This window comes from Homarus americanus, unplaced genomic scaffold, assembly GCF_018991925.1.
Source record: "Homarus americanus isolate GMGI-L3 unplaced genomic scaffold, GMGI_Hamer_2.0 scaffold48406, whole genome shotgun sequence".
NCBI lineage: Eukaryota > Metazoa > Arthropoda > Malacostraca > Decapoda > Nephropidae > Homarus > Homarus americanus.
Genome location: NW_024753828.1, coordinates 4538466 through 4554247, shown reverse-complemented (window position 1 = coordinate 4554247; position 15782 = coordinate 4538466). Strand labels below are relative to the sequence as shown.

Genomic DNA, 15782 nt, shown 5'->3' with positions numbered 1-15782 from the left:
GCCTCCCTCCTAACACCCTACCTCCTCCTCCTCCTGCCCACCTCCTGCCTCCCTCCTACACCCTACCTCTGCCTCCTCCTAACACCCTACCTCTCCCTGCTTCCCTCCTAACACCCTACCTCTCCCTGCTTCCCTCCTAACACCCTACCTCCTGCCTCCCTCCTAACACCCTACCTCCTGCCTCCCTCCTAACACCCTACCTCTCCCTGCTTCCCTCCCTACTCCCCCTCCCACAGTCTCTCTCCCACAGATTCGACCTAAAGCTTGGTTTTGACGAATCATCTTCTAATTATCTCAAGTCAATATCGTTGGAAAGGACAATAATTGGGTGAGAAGCGAAGAGACTTTACTTGTGTTATTAGATTACTTAGATATCGCCATTGTCTCGCGGTTCTAGTTATACAAATGGAAGGAAGTGAGTTGAAGGGGAAACTATTATCATCATGAGCCACTGTTACGACACAAGGTGAACCAGTCCGTGTTGATGCACTTTCCTCTCACCTTTATTTCTTTCATACATTTTGGTTTTTTCTTTCTGGTTACTATTGCAGCATTGACAACAGCTTGGTCATCGGGTAATAAGATGAACTATACAGTTTCAGTGACACCAATATCTTTTACTTTTATCCTCTTCACCACTGATCGGCTCGTTAGCCGCTTGGGAGATCGGTCACGTCTCTGTTACACACTGATGGCATTGACCAGTACTGGGCATGAACCGGCTCCTGATTATATCGGATCCTGCTCCAGTGTTGGCCAAGTGTGGTCTTAAATGAACTCACACTAGGTACCGTCACAACACCCTCTGGCAGATTGTTCCAAAAGTTCACAACTCTCACACCGAAAACGTTTGCCCTCACAGTCTTCTGAATTTGTGATATTTTAATAATAATAATAATAATAATAATAATAATAATAATAATAATTAACGGTTTATTAAAAAAACATGGCAGCCCGAAGGCTGAAAATATACAACGAACAGAGATGACAAGTTACATATAATGAAATCGGGGAGTGAGTCACTTGATTGACAAAAGCTTTCAATACAGATACATAAGAAACATAGAGTCAACATATAGATTAACTTTAGATCTGGTACTGTGGGAGCTGGTCTGTAGACATTCTTGTGACCTGCTGTCGGCACCAAGAGTCCTTATGTTATGTTCTTATGTTCTTAAATAGCTGGAACACTGGCACACTCAAGGTTTAAAGGTGTAGACAGCCTCACGGAACCTACAATAATAACTTCTGGCATTGAGGAAAATAAGTTGGATAAGTTAAAAAAAAAGGCTACTTTACTGTAGAAATCACATCTGGTTAAGTTGTTGTTATAATGTTATTGCTGCGCTTGAAAAATCAAAGGTCTTTAAACGCGTAACGCGATAGTAAATACAGTACTGTACACTATTTTAACAACAGTTAAAAACAATATGAAAGATAGAACTCTCTGTGTAACGGTTAAGTACGGCTATTACAGTAAAAATTGTCTTTATTGCTAGAGGCCATAAGTGTAGGTTCCACTAGTACATAGACAGTGCAGATACGCAAACAATAATAAACAATAAGTTGATTCAATCTGTCCGATTTCGTCCTGAAATAATAATGTATTTCTAAATTAGTTTATTCATAATCGTTGAAATGACCGTTTCTGACGAGACAGATATTTAGCTAATTTATAATTATAAAGATACATACATTCATTATTTCGAACATCAGCACGGAAGAAGTTTATCAGAAATATTATACAGTACATGAATAAATTAACTGTTAAACTCTGTTAGCATATTCACTCTTTAGGAGGACGCATTTAATATATACTTATTTTTACGCACAATAAGGCATACTAAGACAAATTACGTATCAATAATTCTACATTATTCAAAACTAACGAAACCGGACAGATTTGCAACAACCAAACAGCTGTAACCATATAGTCTTTGCTGTAACTCTTAAGGAGGGGCGGGGCATCTCTTCTCAGCAACGAACAAGCACCACTTTACATGCAATTACTGACTTTAGGGCGCGTTTAATGTAAGGTGTTGGCTATTTTGTATGCGCAGATGCTGCTGCTGACTTCTGCGCATGACACTTTCAGAGGAGAAAGCTAACACCTCGATCAGGCATTAGCGTTTGCAGCGGGCAGAGGCGCCTGATTAGCTAACAAGCAATCAGAGAGTTTCTCCCACTGAAAATAAGCGGATCATGGCCGCTTATGGAGAATATTTTGATTAATATTGAAAAGTTAAGGGCATGTAAGGCAATAAAAAACTGTGATATAATAATAAAAGTAATTCTATATACGGTAGTATATTGGATAGGATCTAAAACAAAGCGTATGGCATGAAAAAATTGAAAAGGATTGCGCCTAGTTGAAACCTGTTTAGGCTCCGCCGTTGGTGACTTTGATGTAACAATATTGATAATTACTCAAATATGATTAAAACTTTAATGTAAAGGCCTTAGTTAAGGACGTTCAGGTGACGGGCAAGTCGAAGGGAATGATTGAAACCCGCCTTTTGACGCATTCAATATTTATTGATGTGGTCAAAACCTACAGAGGAGAAGACCTTCATAATATTATATGGTGATCCATCTGTTACATAATTAGTTAGTCTCACACAATTTTATCTTAATTACTATTTATTAAACATTGTCTTATTACTCTAGGTTAGGCAGAAACGAGTAGGTGTAATTAGTCAACAATATTTCAGTACTGAGGGGTATGTCATCACTTAGGCTGTACTTTCAACTGCAGGTCAATGCAGATCAGTATGGTGTTCCAAGAGACAACAGTACTGCGTAAATTGTCCCAGCACAAATTCTCGGACAGGATTGTGAGTCTGTGTTCACCAGTGCCAGCAGAGGGCTGGTCTTCACAGCATCACTAGAGAGGGCGATCCATCTCATGGCGGGGCGGGCAGCACCGCCACCCACCAAAGACAGTCCACTCAGCAGAACCAGGACTTGTCTGTAAACACGTCTACATCTGGCGAGGTCACAGGTCGAAAGATTTAATGGCAGCACACGCCAGCACTGTGTGCGCTTCACCTTGCACAGGATGTAAGGGGGTGCCCAATAAACTAGCCCCCTCGTGGACAATCTGTAAAAAATCACTGTAGCTGAAGCCAGTGGCGATAACATTTAATATCATTACTCATAAGATACTTTAAATAAGGGTGAACAAGTTGATTACAGTTCCGCGAGAGAAGAAGCGTACAGCTGCTCTTGTCTTTTCGTGTGGTTCGTGTCTGGGAGAAATTTCCTTTACAACGGGCCCGATTTTTTGTGTTAAGTCTTATTTATTGTTGACTGACTTTTTTTTTGTCTTTCTTTCCACAATTTTCTATATATTTGCTTCACTATTTCTTTCCGTATTGTGTCCAAAAAAAAGTTCTCCTAATTTTATTGTTTTCTGAAGACTATGTTGTGCAACAGTTATTCCAAGAATGCGGTACACTGCCGTATGTTTTTATTACTAACGCGTTAGCTATTCCGTGTATCTTAAAACGCCTTACAATAAACGCCTTTACTGTACAGCTGCTGCAAAGCCTAGTGGAGAGCCGCGCCAGGCGGTACTGCGCAAGTTAACATTCCTCACCAAACATGTAATTTCAAACCTTTTCCGTGATTTATGTTTTCTTGTTTTCTTAAATTAGAAACCCGTGTCTGTCTATTTATGTATCTGTTTGTCTTTTGGTTTATCTGTTTATTATACCTATGTATCCAACATTTTCTGTGTATCTATACATCTGTTTCCCGTTCTGTCTGTGTTTGTCGGTCAATGTTACAGATATGATAGAAACAAAAACAGCGATATGCAAATTAGGGTGAAAATGACTACCGGAGCTAATTGTTTGTTATGTAAACACGGCCTTCAATGGTGCTTGTATTGGTGTTTTGTTGTTTGAGTTGTTCACCATTGTTTGTCCCGTGTTAGTAGTGAAGTTAAATCCATTTGTTGTGGCTGCCGTGGTTATTAAGGGCGAGGTGTGTGTGTGGGGGTAGAGAGAAGGAAGGGAGGGGGAGTGTGTGGTTGAAAGGAAGGGATGGAGTGTGTGTGTGTGGGGGGGAGAAGGGAGGGGAGTGTGTGGTTGAAAGGAAGGGATGGAGTGTGTGTGTTGGGGGTAGAGAAGGAAGGAGAGTGTGGTTGAAGGGATGGAGTGTGTGTGTGGGGGGGTAGAGAAGGAAGGAGGGGGGTGTGTGGTTGAAAGGAAGGGATGGAGGTGTGTGTGGGGGGGTAGAGAGAAGAAAGGGATGGGGAGTGTGTGGTTGAAAGGAAGGGGATGGAGGTGTGTGGGGGGTAGAGAGAAGGAAGGGAGGGGGAGTGTGTGGTTGAAAGGAAGGGATGGAGTGTGTGTGTGGGGGGGTAGAGAGAAGGAAGGGAGGGGGAGTGTGTGGTTGAAAGGAAGGGATGGAGTGTGTGTGTGGGGGGGTAGAGAGAAGGAAGGGATGGAGTGTGTGTGTGTAATAATAATAATAATAATAATATAATTAACGGTTCATTGAAATAACATGGCAGCCAAAACACTGAAAATACAGTTACAAATAATATACAAGTAACTTAAGTGATACAAATATGATATAGAATAAAAAAAAGGGGGGAAAATTTCAACATAGTAGCAAAAGTAAGATTGGCTAGGAGTGAACACGCTGATTGATTACGAGAGAGAGAGAGAGAGAGAGAGAGAGAGAGAGATTAATCGAGGCAGTTTTGGGTGTCTGTGAAGCCCGCGTTATGAAATATTTGAATGTTAATTTTTTACTTTTAACTTATTTGCATTCCCATCCTGTCAATGGATATTTTTTGGGGGGCATATAGTCCGTCTGTCTGTCCATCTGTTTGTAGATAGATAGACAGATATTCATTAAAATCGTCACCCAAGTTCACATTTGTTTCAGCATGTATACAAACGGTGGTGAAGATTTATGAGGCAGTGTGACCAAGGATATCTCAATAGAGTCATCTGGTGTTTATCTGTCTCTCTCTCTCTGTCTCTCTCTCTCTGTCTCTCTCTGTCTCTCTCTCTCTGTCTCTCTCTGTCTCTCTCTCTCTCTCTCTCCTCTCTCTCTCTCTCTCTCTCTGACCTGTTTTAGGTCACCGTTTGTTGCCTGTTGTCGACTCTGTTTAAGCAACCTGTTAATAATCCCGGGTTCGTCACTGGTTGTTTTTGTTTTAATGACTCTTATAATTAGTATGTATCATTAAGGCTTATAATGATCCCAGATGTGGCACCGAGGAGCATCACAGGTGGTTTGTTAGTCGTTTTATTTTAATTATGCCACGTGTTTTGTATTATACTTCACGTGATAGTCATTTCCTCTTGATAATACCACGTGTTTTGTATTATACTTCACGTGATAGTCATTTCCTCTTAATAATACCACGTGTTTTGTATTATACTTCACGTGATAGTCATTTCCTCTTAATAATACCACGTGTTTTGTATTATACTTCACGTGATAGTCATTTCCTCTTGATAATACCACGTGTTTTGTATTATACTTCACGTGATAGTCATTTCCTCTTAATAATACCACGTGTTTTGTATTATACTTCACGTGATAGTCATTTCCTCTTAATAATACCACGTGTTTTGTATTATACTTCACGTGATAGTCATTTCCTCTTAATAATACCACGTGTTTTGTATTATACTTCACGTGATAGTCATTTCCTCTTGATAATACCACGTGTTTTGTATTATACTTCACGTGATAGTCATTTCCTCTTGATAATACCACATGTTTTGTATTATACTTCACGTGATAGTCATTTCCTCTTAATAATACCACGTGTTCCATAATTCAGGTGCCACCAAAGTATCTCACAGGTGCCTAATAGCTCATAACTGTGCTAAGTTGCTCACAGGTGCTCATAATGACTACCATGTGTGTTTTATGACCTCAGGTGGCTAATTAGTGCTTTTTATGGGTTCTGATGTCTAGTTGATGCACTCGTAATGATCCCAGGTGCTCAACGTCATTAACAGGTGCTCGTAGTGATGATAAACCCTGGTGTGTGTGTGTGTGTGTGTGTGTGTGTGTGTGTGTTTTAGGTCTTTATAATAAACCCGTGAGTTTTAGGTCTTCTTGGTAAATTTAGTGTTTTAAGTCGGATAAACCCATGAATTATATATGTTGGTGTAATGAGACAAAATCTCACATGAAGAGGTAAGTTAGGAGTTTATAGTAGTAGAGTATTATAGCGAGAGGAAATGGTAGCGTGTCTCGAGGGTATGATGTCAACACTGTATATTAACACAGGCACAGTACAAGTGTAGTATATAAAACACCAATGCGTGTTACAGCTTTATTTTACTAGTTCAATAGGGGGGATTAATAGGGGGGGTTCGTACACAATTTATGATAGACTATGGTATTCTCGTATAACCTAACCTCACAATTAGAATGGGCACTTCACTAAGTCGATCGTTGGGGAGGTTCGGGATCACTGCACTTCTACAGTCTACACAGCCAGCACTTACTGTTACACGTGGAGTTGACAGCACTTTGTCGATGGACCCAGCTGAGACTTCGTTACACTTAGTGGTGGGCTTCTCTGCCGAGCGGGACTGGGGACGTGGTAGCTGGCTCTCCCTGGTTACAAGACAACTCCCTCTCTGCGAATCCCCGAGGGAGGACCAGGACGTCCTATATATTGGGATGCGAGCCGTCAGGTTCAGCTGGCAGGGGGGGGGCGCGGCGAAGGGTCTCCTTACATTTGACCTCGCAAATGTGAGGTCAGGTCTGGACTTTTCAGAACTATCTGGGAAAGTCATCAGGTGGGGCCGTGTGTATATTGGGAGAGCAACCGTGAGAGTTCCCCTACACTTGACCTCCCAAACGTCGGGTCAGACTGGAGTTTCTGAGATGTAAGGAGAAGTCATCAGGTGGGGCCGTGTGACACGAGAGGCCCTGGTTGATTTGTGGCCCCTTGAGTTGGGCTCCAAGGGTTACATTTGACCTGGCTAATTGTGAGGTCAGGTCCGGCCTTTGTTCAGAGAGTAGGTTATTGTATATTGGAAGAGAGTCGGCTGGTGCCTTCTTACATGTTTTGTTGGGGCCACATGTCACATGGGAGGGGAGCTATGCTGATTTACAATCCCGGTCAACCGCAGAGTTACCCTATACTTTTGACCTCGGCTAATGTCGGGTCAAGTCTGGCTTTCCTCACGATGTAAGCTGTGGTCTGACAACCCCTCACTACAGTACGATAATTATAAGGTTACATAATTTATTTATTTATTTCAGTTCTATTGACAGTTCATCATGTATGGTTGTAGTGTTGATGTGCCTATGGTTGGTAAGATCACAGTGGAATTAAGTGGTCGCCTTATGGTTGCAGGAGGCGTGATGCTGATAGGAGTCCGCAGGAAGCACTGGGTGTTGCTGTCACTCACTCTGACGGGCGCCCTGCTACTGGTGGTGTTCAGTGTGAAGCCGCTACAGACCACTATCCCTCTACCAGGTAATGTTGGCTTAAGCTTAGTGTTCTGGCGTGTGGTGTGGTGTGGTCAGGTTAGGTTAGATTTAGTTGGGTTTGGTTACTTTGTTGTGATTTAGCTGAGTTAGGTTAAATATTTTAAACTGAAATCAGGTTAGACTGAGTCCATAGGCTCTTGGGTGTCAACCGCGGTGAGAGAGAGAGAGAGAGAGAGAGAGAGAGAGAGAGAGAGAAAATCACCAAGACTTTGATCAGTAAAGACATGGGTATCAGGCTGGCTCTGACCTCAATAACCTTCTCCACCGTAATAAGGAGACCATAAATAGGTCAACAGTATGTAACAAAGAGCTAACCGACCGCCCGACCAACTAATAAGCTGACGAGTGGCGAAGAGGATCGAGTCGAGTCGTGTCAGCGCGGACTGGGTCATGTAGGATTAGTATTGAAAAGTTCCTCAGTGGTTATTGTTGTTGTATAATGTCCTGAAGTAGTTTCTCAATAAGTCATACTAACTACCCTTACTTCTTGCAGGAGAGAACGGGATAGGATTTTTACGCAGGAGGATTGCCAACGACGATAGTGAAGGAACAACGAGTGTGGTGTCTCCTCCGCTCCTCCCGCTGGATTCGCCTGTTGACTCCAGCCACCAGGACGTCTCCCCCACTCACTCCGCGGCTCCTCCACACTCACCTGTCCACCTCACTAAAGAAGAGCGGGAACAGTTAGCCAAACAAGGTGTTCTACTCGTTGAGGATGATGATGATGATGGTGATGATAGTATAGTTGGCAGTCGTCCACAACAACCAAAAAATCAGGAACACTTACAACAGCGACAACCACAACAACAGCAACGACGACTACCACAACAACGACAACCACAGCAACAACGACAACAACAACCATCACAACAACAACGGCAACTACCACAACAACAACGACAACCACAACAACAACAACCATCACAACAACAACAACGGCAACTACCACAACAACAACGACAACCACAACAAAGACACCTTCCACGAGAGCAAAATGGTAGCCAGCACGAACAGTGGTTACAACAGATTGAATTACAGCATAAGAAGTTCCTCAAAGATCAGCATAAGTTACAGGAGCATCATCTACTTGAGGCACAAATGTTACAGCAAAAATTACAGCAAGAAGAATCACAAAGTAAACTTGGTAATCAGAATCAAGTACAGCAACGAGCCATTCCACTACCCGGCAACCTGCAGAGCTATAATAAGTCCGTTGTGTCAAGGACATCACGGGTGAGTCAAAACTGGACTGGCGCCAATCGTAGCCGACCTGTGCTTAAGAAACAGACAGTTCCTCCCATGCCTCACATATCTTACGACTACCTGAAGAAACACGGCATGACGACCTTTAGCTTTATAATCAGAAGAGAATTCAATAATGTTAAAAGGGACACCAATTTCACCCCGGGAGAAAAGGTGTCTCCTTCACAGGTGCGCAGGGTAATTATCGTCTCCACCTGGCGGAGTGGATCATCGTACCTGGGTGACCTGCTCAGAGCATACCCAGGAACATTCTTCAGCTATGAGCCTCTCCACCACCTATTGAAAAATCTTCACTTGCAGGATGGCCCGTTGGTTGAAGAGGTACTCAAACTCCTTCGAGACATCCTAACGTGTGACTATAGTAAACTAGATGTCTATGTGAACTACATGCGCAATAATACTTTCCTCGTAGATCACAATACTCGACTGTGGAATTCCTGTGCCATGAACCGTGCCCTCTGTTTCGACAAAGACTATATATCAGAGGCATGCAAATACGCTCCTGTTAATGTGTTGAAGACGGTGCGGATGGGACTTTCTCCAGCGATTCAGCTGCTGCAGGACACGAGCTTAGATGTGCGAGTGATCCATCTTGTGCGTGATCCCCGAGGGTGTCTACACTCACGCAGGAAGCTTTCATGGTGTCACTCCCAGGCCTGCAGCGACCCAGAGACTGTCTGTAAAGATCTTCTAACAGACCTTAAACTCTCTGAAACTGTTAAAGCAAACTTCCCGGACAGGTTAGTTATAAATGTATAAGTTAATTACGTTTTTTTGTTACTTATGTGTCAATCATTTATATCAAAGCTCACGTTTTGTAAAACTGTATAGTAGGTAGTGGCTCTAACACTTAAGGTGCCAGAATCTTTATGTGTGCCAGTAACAAACTTAATCACCTTTATGATCCCCTTCATAACTCTAACTTACCTCCTTAATGGTACACTAACCTACCCCAACCCAAGCCCATCAGCAAGTGGCATTAGGGTGGTAAATTTTAAGGTCTAATCCCAGTATATATATATATATATATATATATATATATATATATATATATATACTATATATATATATATATATATATATATATATATATATATATATAGTATATATATATATATATATATATATATATATATATATATATATATATATATATAATCAACACCTCAACCCACCAGGATTCGAACGTGGATAAGATAAATCTTGATAAAATCACACGGGAAAATGGAAACAACGGAGTACCTTAGCTTTCGTCTTTATTCAAGACATCTTCAGAGGCAACTGTGGCCTGGGTGTGGTGTTGGAACACTGTGGCCTGGGTGTGGTATTGGAACACTGGCCTGGGTGTGGTGTTGGAACACTGTGGCCTGTGGTGTTGGAACACTGTGGCCTGGGTGTGGTGTTGGAACACACTGTGGCCTGGCTGGGGTGTGGTGTTGGAACACTGTGGCCTGGTGTGGTGTGTATTGGGAACACTGTGGCCTGTGTGGTGTTGGAACACTGTGGTGTGGTGTTGGAACACTGTGGCCTGGGTGTGGTGTTGGAACACTGTGGCCTGGTGTGGTGTTGGAACACTGTGGCCTGGGTGTGGTGTTGGAACACTGTGGCCTGGGTGTGGTATTGGAACACTGTGGCCTGGGTGTGGTGTTGGAACACTGTGGCCTGGGTGTGGTGTTGGAACACTGTGGCCTGGGTGTGCTGGAACACTGTGGCCTGTGTGGTGTTGAGGTGTGTGGTGTTGGAACACTGTGGCCTGGGTGTGGTGTTGGAACACTGTGGCCTGGGTGTGGTGTTGGAACACTGTGGCCTGGGTGTGGTGTTGGAACACTGTGGCCTGGGTGTGGTGTTGGAACACTGTACCTGTGGGTGTGGTGTTGGAACACTGTGGCCTGGGTGTGGTGTTGAACACTGTGGCCTGGGTGTGGTGTTGGAACACTGTGGCCTGGGTGTGGTGTTGGAACACTGTGGCCTGGGTGTGGTGTTGGAACACTGTGGCCTGGGTGTGGTGTTGGAACTCTTTACTGCCTTGATTCCTTACAACAAAGGAGAGTGCTATCAAAACAACGATAACTTCATGAGAAAATTTCCAGCATTGCACACCAGCGATGAAGATAAAGTATTGTATAGTTCAGTACTTAGGGATATGTCATCACTTTCCTTATTCTGTAGATACTTGAGCAGTTAGTATAATGACAAGCTACATTCAGTAGTACCATCACCTCACACGGAGACCATGACTTTTCAGTTAAATAATATACTCCTGAACCTCGACCTACCAAAATTCCTTGCCTCAGAGTGTTTTTCATCACCCATGTACTGTACTGCATAGGTAGTCAGCTTAATCATCCAACTTCAAATTCTGTATCCCAAGTTTTTAGCAGTGGGACACCTTAAGCCTTAAGGAATAGATCTGACCACTACTGTACACTTGTCCCATTTTTTCCTGTACTTTTTATGTGTTAAAAAATGAGATGCTTTGTGTTCATATATATTTACAACGATGATGCTATTAATTACATGATGATGAAAACTTAAAAAAAAAAATTTAATGCCTTGTGGTATATTAAACTTCCTTGGTATATTGTATATGTAATGCCTCTCACAACCTATTCAAGTACAGTATACCTGTACTATATTGCCATTATTTTGTATTATTTGGCTGTATTGCACTATAAGTGATCTTTTTAACAGATATCTAATGGTTCGATATGAAGACATGGGCCTTCAACCAGGGAAAAAGGCCAGAGAGATCTTCAAATTCCTGCAACTGTCGTACAATAAATATGTGGCCACCTTTGTCAAAGATCACACCACTCCTAACAGAAAAACTAAAAGGAGGGGCAACGGCAGCCCGTACAGTACTTTCCGAGACTCCCGAGCTACCACATTTGCATGGCGTGGTGATCTCAACTTTACTACTGTCGAGGCAATTCAGGACGTGTGCATACAACCTCTTCAACGACTACAGTTAAGAATATTCCAAAATGAGGAAGATTATTTAAATACCACAATTCCAGTACTATTGAATGCTTGATTTAATTTACTGTACATAATTTTATTTTTATTTTATATTAAGGGTTATTCAATCTCTGTGTGATTTTATGACTGTACCAAGATATTGTTATAATGTTATTACTACGCTTCAACAACTAAGGTGTTTAAGCGCATAACAAGGTTAATGATTACACTAGTCAATAATCATTCATTATGAGAGATATAACTCTCTGTTGTGTTTTACCCAGCTTCTTCTCATTAGATTTTCTGGCAGTCAGGGCATGCGGGTTTTCCAGCAATCTATTTCATCAACTGTACAGATTTATTAGGAATTTTTTTATATATAGTTACATTATTTGTGCGTGTTCACCTCTGATAAGTCCAGGAAATTACATGTTGCTGGGGCATGAGGAGACTAAATATTATTGTTTAGTTTCAGGTTTAATGATTAATTACAGCCATCACACAAAATCCAATAAAATGCATTTGCTATATCTTTAAGTACACTAAAAGTACCTGAGACGTTTAACAACCAGCATACAGACAACAAAATCGTACCCAGTAAAACATCCTTGGAAAAATTATGCATGTGACACGTGATCTGATCTTTACTTGAAATATTTTTGCATTTATGCTGACAGATGTGTAGACCTGTTACTGTATAATGAATGGTGTAGTAGAGTTTACAGTAATACAGTATTAGTACTGTACTGTACTGTACTCATATATCTCAGTAGATATTCATTGTCAACTCAGTTATTTTTATTACTCGGGAGTCTTTATAACAAATTTATTTAGAAAATTAAAAGTACAGCAACATCATAAAAATATTGGAAGAAAAACAATCTCTCATATTTATAAAAAAATTAATAAAACAAAAGTGCAACACAACAATAATACAATATCTCAAACAAGAGGCCTCTGTGCTTAGTGAAGAGCAGCTGTTTATTACACTTGTCTTTGATTTATAAAACTTGATTCTCATTTATCAAAGATGTGTGCATTAATTTTTTCCCTTAACTGGGCAGGAGAGATAACAAGAATTTTGAAACCACTAAGACCACCAGTTGTGTGTTTAAATGAGTAAGGTAGCTGCCTTCTCACATCTACTCCAAGGTATATTATAATGTACAGTACAGGAATTATAGAATCAAAGTAATGAAGAGGATAAATAATACATTACATGGGTTATGCATCATTTGGTTCATCTGCTGGCATAAGAAACCTCTGCCAAAATATCAGGAGTTAAGACAGGAGTCGTATCAGAAATTCATAGTTGGTTCGTGTCTTATTTTGGAACCTTTATGTGTGTAGGTGTCGTCAATGAAGACCTAATTACCTAAAATTTTGGGTCATATACAAAAATTAAGATGAGTTATGAAGCTATTTACATATTCATCCCCCAAAACACCTTAATTTTTATGCATACCCACAGACACACTACAATGTTTTCTTTGCATGCATTCACACTCAGCTTGCTAAGACAATGCAGTACTGTGGCAACTTTGAACCTCTGATATTACCCGTAAGTATAATGTAACACTACTCTTCAGTGGCCAGTAAGACAGTTAAATTAAAAAGTTTTTAACATTAATAATATTTCACATCATTGTATTGCTTCCTTCTTCTACAACAGTTTGAAGGTGAACTAACATCGTACATATCAAAACAATGATGTACCGTACATTCTTAAATAGAAGAGATAAAAGTGTGATATTGTTTGCCATCTCCATATTGCTTCTGTCTCTTTCCTATTCAGTTTTTCTACCATAGCCTTCCATTGCTCCCAGTTTGAACACATTATGGAAACATTAACTTTTGTTTGCAATAGTTAACAGGAAAAGCAACCAAGAGGATATTTTACATCAGAAAGCCTTCACAAACACATTGTAATGCAGGGGAGCAGTGTGTTTCCTTGTGTTGATATTATTGTACTTTATCCATTTCCTCACTTGTTTGAAGATGTACTGAGTCCAGTCGCCATCTCGGTTCCTTCTCTTAAGAACTAATGCAAGAAAAAATTATCTTCAAGACTTAACAGCGTTTGTGTTAAGCCTTTCATGAGGTGTGTGGAGAATGTGTGATGTTCTCTATGTGATAGTGGAGTGTTGGCTATAGGGTGAACACTGTAGTTGGTAGAGAAACTCATGTTCTGTATTGCTGTATTGTTCGGGTTTTTATTATGTACTGTAGAGTATCCTGAATTTATATTGTCATTCAGTGCTGAAGTTTCACATCCGTTTGAGAAGAAACAAACAAGCACTTTGTTCTTCATACAAAATTGAAGACAAACTTCCGAGACGAAATATTCACTACAACAATTGTGCATTACACACAAGCACTAAAGTTATCTCACTGTATTCTAATGTAAACTCATACTTTCTTATGCTTATATTGCTCATCATTCATTAGATGTTTCATGTACCAGTACTATATTGTACTGTACTGTAATAATTAAACAGGACATTTCTGGAGCCTTATACAGTATTATGTTATGTTTTTATGCCTCATCTTATTAATTTAATGTCTTTTGCATTTTTACAATCTTTATGAGATGCAAAAATGAACTAATCAAACTAAGCTAAAGAGCCCCAGTTAAACTCAATGCTGTATTTATGTTCTCTGGCTACACATTCGTCCGGTGTAACTAATATCAAGTTTTTTACCAAACACTTCAGTTTTTCTTGTGGAAATAGAGTATAAAGATTGAAAAATTATTCAATAGAAGAATTAATTGCCCATTTGTGTGTTGAATATTGTATTAACCTTTATACCTGTACCGTATTTAAACACAAATTAAATAAGCTATCAGTACAGAAAACTGTTAGACTTACTTAATTAGACAAAAAGTTGTAAACTGTTGTAATAACCTGCCTGAAAATGATGTGATGCGCCTCGAGGCTGACAAGTGGCAAAGAGGATAAATTCAGTACAATATTGTAAAGTACTGTAATTACTTAAACATAACACACGTAACCACAAAACAAAATACAGTACATATAGAGGTTACTGGAGGGTCTTGCTGTTAGTTTAGTTTACTGTCACTACTGGAAGATCTCATGTTGTACTGTACAGTAGCAGGATAATCTTGTAACACCCGCTTAAACACAGTATTTATAAAACAATGGAAATAAGAATATAAAATTTATAACTATATTTTTCATGTATACTATAATAATATGATGTAAATAAATTTTATATTGATACAGCTGAAAGTATTTATTTTGATATTTGTTGAATGAACAAAGTTTCAGAAACAGTACTGTACAATTGCTTAGTTTAACCATAGCCTTAGTTAATATAGTACTATAGTGTACTGAAAAATGCAATAATAAAATTCTGTTTATATTGTTGAAACATGTATTGAAAGATCAAGTTTCATTGAAGAATGCAGTGTAATGGTATGACAGTTTGTGTTAAAAACGTAATCATGTTAGCAAACCTTTCAACTGCTTGTGTCTGACCTGCTTGTTAAGTGTTGTAAGTGTTAGGTGCTGCTGTACGATACACATACACACTTATTTTATGGGAAAGTTGTGACCAATGTCCATGTTGTGTACACCTTAGTGAACAGTTACAAGTCAGTCCAAGGCATCGCTTATGTAGGTTTGAGATCCCTTACGAACAGACAAGTTGAGATAGGGTAATTGGCTCGAGATAGGGTAATAGGCTACAGTGAACTTTATCTCCCTCATTTTTCCCCGAAATTCGTAAACTATTTTTGATCTTCAATGACAATGCAGTTATTCTTCTGTTGAGACTCATCACAGATAAGCGGTGGCATAACGAAGAGAAGTGTTTCTTAATGTAACTCAGACCATTTGTTCAAATTATAAAAGGTTTCACACACACACACACACACACACACACACACACACACACACACACACACAAGAGGTCATAGATTGAAGCTATTAAGTGATCATGTAAAATAATAGAAAGACGTTCTTTATTTCTCCACAAACAGACTGATAGACCTGAGAAATTGTTACTACTGGTCACTATTAAGTAAAACAATGTGGAGATCCAAGTTTAAAAAAAAA

General features: G+C 40.1%; 1 protein-coding gene across 2 annotated transcripts in view; it reads left to right on the top strand.

Annotated features, from left to right (window-relative positions):
• The window catches only part of LOC121855482 (putative mediator of RNA polymerase II transcription subunit 26), a 47524-nt gene extending 32577 nt beyond the window's left edge, over window positions 1–14947 (top strand). For both annotated transcript variants that reach the window (XM_042350457.1, XM_042350456.1), the window contains exons 2-4: window positions 7346–7468; window positions 7976–9485; window positions 11437–14947. In XM_042350457.1, the coding sequence (XP_042206391.1) occupies window positions 7354–7468; window positions 7976–9485; window positions 11437–11779 (1968 nt within the window). In that variant the 5' untranslated portion in view covers window positions 7346–7353 and the 3' untranslated portion in view covers window positions 11780–14947. The remainder of the gene's footprint in view (window positions 1–7345; window positions 7469–7975; window positions 9486–11436) is intronic.
• Window positions 14948–15782: the final 835 nt, after the last annotated feature.